Source organism: Cyprinodon variegatus, unplaced genomic scaffold (genome assembly GCF_000732505.1).
Source record: "Cyprinodon variegatus isolate N-32 unplaced genomic scaffold, C_variegatus-1.0 Scaffold11, whole genome shotgun sequence".
NCBI classification, from domain to species: domain Eukaryota; kingdom Metazoa; phylum Chordata; class Actinopteri; order Cyprinodontiformes; family Cyprinodontidae; genus Cyprinodon; species Cyprinodon variegatus.
Genome location: NW_015150464.1, coordinates 1013469 through 1017195, shown reverse-complemented (window position 1 = coordinate 1017195; position 3727 = coordinate 1013469). Strand labels below are relative to the sequence as shown.

At 37.1% G+C, this 3727-nt stretch overlaps 1 protein-coding gene across 1 annotated transcript in view; it reads right to left on the bottom strand.

The window, feature by feature from the left end:
* Positions 1-29: 29 nt before the first annotated feature.
* The window catches only part of pkd2l1 (polycystic kidney disease 2-like 1), a 10582-nt gene continuing 6884 nt past the window's right edge, over positions 30-3727 (bottom strand). Inside the window, exons 8-15 of the mRNA XM_015380215.1 lie at positions 2384-2565; positions 2183-2303; positions 2002-2100; positions 1788-1909; positions 1590-1707; positions 1068-1189; positions 843-964; positions 30-694 (exon numbers count right to left, since the gene is read on the bottom strand). Coding sequence (XP_015235701.1) covers positions 844-964; positions 1068-1189; positions 1590-1707; positions 1788-1909; positions 2002-2100; positions 2183-2303; positions 2384-2565 — 885 coding nt within the window. The 3' untranslated portion in view covers positions 30-694; position 843. The remainder of the gene's footprint in view (positions 695-842; positions 965-1067; positions 1190-1589; positions 1708-1787; positions 1910-2001; positions 2101-2182; positions 2304-2383; positions 2566-3727) is intronic.

Here is a 3727-nt window from a genome sequence, read left to right as displayed (position 1 = left end):
TCCGCAATCCAAGAACAAATGCACTTATTTTAAGAAAAAATTACTTATCTAGATTTGTTTTTTTCCAGTGGGCAAGTTTAGGCAAAAGCCATGTTTTATTTTTGCATTTAACTTATTAGGTTTTATTAAGTGTAAGACAAAAACATCAAATGCCACAGAACTAGTTGTTTTTTTAATGCATCACTCTATGTGTAATAAATGGATATAATATGAATTAGGCTACATTTACTGAACTGTGATTCTATGTCTGCTCAGTCACGTCTAAATGGACTTTAGGAAAGTCTTTTTAGAGAAAGCAAAGTCAGGAGAAAAACAATACAGCATCACAAAGACCTCACATTGACTAATAAGCATGGTAGAGGAGGGCTGATGATGTGGGCTTGTCATGCCTGGGTACCTGTTGAATCATAGGGTGCATTTAGTTTATACATCGAAGCATTGCTGTGCTCTGTCATAAGGTGTGAAAACTTAAATATTGACCCGTTGGTTGTATTAGATCTACTATGGTACACTGAAAATAATAAAAAATAGATTTTACATGTTTCCATGACATCTTGCTGATGCTAAAATGTTTTCAGGAATGAATATTTCCTCTGAGCAGACGGCGCCTCAGCTGATAGCTGATTAAGTGGTGGAACTTGCAGCTTTTCTGGATGAACTTTCAGCATTTGTTGCTCAACCGTCTGAGAAAAATCTGTCAAATACAATGAAAGAATCAATGATATATTGAATGTAAAATCTAAAGTCCAATCATACCCTAATACCAGCAATCATAACCTATTTTGGTCTGGATGCAGATGTAACGTAAAGTTAAAATGAATTCTATTTTCCTCTCTACTTACGTCATTCCATCAGTTTTTTGGTGTCAGTTTTTTCCTCTAATCCCAGTTTGACCATGATCAGATCCATCCTGGATGTGAGACCTGCTACAGAAGTCTCAATCTGGAGGACCTGGCTGGTCAGCCTTTAATGGTGAGGGACAGATTGATGATTTAAGAAAAATCTGCTTTTAATCCATTTATATAGCTCCTCACATTTCATCAATCATGCAAAAAACCAGTAGTCACCTGAGAAAATGTTCCTGGTCCACAAATGTTCGACTCCTTTGATCTCCTGACGAGGCAGGAGGCTCCATAAACTCCTTCCCATAATTCTTTCCAAGGTTGTTCAGCTCGGCGTTAAGCGCATCCTGATGGAAATGAAAAAGAAGCAGCGGTCAAAGTCCATCTTAAAGCACTTTTCAAAATGATGCAGATTTCATTTCAGTTTATATTTTGTTTTATCCGTGTCGACTGGAGGTAGCCACAAGCCTGCATGGTAACGCAGGTAAAAATGGTGTTTAGGGGTGTTTAAACAAATCATGCTATACTTTTACAATGTTAATTTATATTAATATATATATATATATTTAGATAAATAAAAAGAAAAAACAAGTTTTCTCTTGGTTCCACTTTACTGACTTTCTACTTCATGTTGGTCTATTGCAAAAAATGAGAATAAATTGGGGAAAAAGTTCTATTACCGGTAGTATAAATATTTCCAAGAGAGTGTAAATCTCATGTAAACTTAAATAACAATCACAAACAAACCCTTTTTTCTTCCAGCTCCATCTTCATCCTGGTTTGTTCATCTGCATCTAGAACTCGGTTGCCGTCCCGGTCAAACTTTGTAAAGGCTGCAGATATTTCATTATCTCCATGACCCATTCTGCAAATTCAAAACTGCTGTGAGGATCCATATTTAATAATGACATTTGTTTGCATACTTTCTTCTGTATTGCCTCTTACTCCTTTAGAGTCTCCCTGAAGTCATTGAATTCAATTTCTCCAGATCCGGACTGCAGAGCTTTCTGAACGTCTGATATTTTCTCTTTTTTGAGTTTGAGTCTCATGAAAGTCTTCATGTAGCTCTGGGTTTAGAGGAATATGTGTCGTTAGTAAACATTGGGAGAAATTAACAAAATCTGACTTTATTTTTAGATCATCTTAGTTTTATTCATACCTGTTTGATGAGATCTGTAATCTGCAGATCATCTTTTTGAGATGCCAGTTCCTCTTTGACCACTGAGTACGTGTCATTTATGATGGCAAGAAACATGTTCTGAAAAATAAAGTTATAAAGGGATCGCTTGATTGCTCACATTTATTCACAAAAATAACAAATGTATTGCAGTATCTCTGACCAGTAGGACAAAGAAAACGAAGAACACATAAGTGACAAAGTAAATGGGCCCAAGGACTCTGTTTGCACGGTCAATGGCGTCGTAATCAAAGTCTCCAAGGATGATTCGGAATTGTGTGAATCTGCAGGAGGATGAAACAGACTCTTCAAATGAAGCCGTAACGGTCAAATCTCTTTATTATCCAGATTTCTCACCACCTACATGCACTTCACAAATGAGCTGAAAGACTCGACTTCTGTTCCAAACAGCAGATACCCAAGCTGAGCATAGGCAAAGAAGACGATGAAGAACATGATGGCGAATCCCAAGATGTCTTTGGCGCATCGACCCAGCGTGGAGGACAGCTGAGTCATGGTCTTATTGAAACTGATGTATTTGAAAATCTACAAACAGACACAAAAGTTAATGCTGCAGTGAAAAAACGATTTGCCACCTTCCAGATTTTTCTTTCTGGATTATGTTCTTACTAGGGCTGCAACTAACATTTTTTCAATTAATCTGTCTATTATTTTTTGATTAATAATCAGATAGCAAAAGGTTCTTTAAAGGACCATGTTGAAAAGTACACCAGAGAGTGGCGGCCTTATGGTTAGGGCATGGGTTGGCAACTCCAGTTCCTGAGGGCCAGTGTTCTGCAACTTTTAGATGTGCCTTTGACAGCGGTGTCAAGTAAAGTAGTACAAATACTTCATTACTGTTCTTAAGTACACTTTTTAGGTATCTATACTTTACTCCATTGCTTATTTTTCTTCCTGCTTCTGACTTCTACTCATTATATTTTCACACAAGTATCTTTACTTTCTATTCCTTACACTTTAAAAAAAAACGTTACTCGTTACTCTTGGCTTCGGTTTAATGTTTATAAATATTTATTTCCCTTCATGTGCTCCATCCAATGCAGATCATTGGCTCCATCCACATCTAGTGAAAACTAGTGTGATTGGATGAGTCATAGAACGCAAACACTCATTGGTTAGCTAAAGGAAATCATCAGAAGCAAGCAGGTGTTCTTCAAACCGCAAACGTGAATTGTCTATGCCATGATACAATGTCGGATTCAGAAAAACATGTCTAAATGTCTAAAAGGTCGTCACAGGGGAGTGCGTATCGGGAGATGAAGACCAACAAGACCTCCCTCATCCTTGGCCCTATCTCAAAGAAATTTTCCAAATAGTCAAAAAACTGAGCTTTCAGTTCATATAGTGGTATCTGGCTGTTTTTTTTTAAGGTTACCGTACTTTATACTTTTATACTTTAAGTAGTTTTTGGAGCACACTTTTACTTGAGTAAAGAGGTCAAGTTGCTACTTCAACTTTTACCAGAGTGTTTTTAAACTGCAGTATCTATACCTATATCTACTTAAGTAACAAATGTTTTTTTTACTTTTGACACCACTTGTCTTTGGTTCAACAAACCTGAATGAAATAAACTTAGAGGACTCTGGAGGAACTGACTGAATACTGAGGAGACAAAAGACTGAATCAGGTGTGTTGGACCTAACCTGACTCCGCCAGATGGATTTGCTCCGCATATCCATCTGGAAAC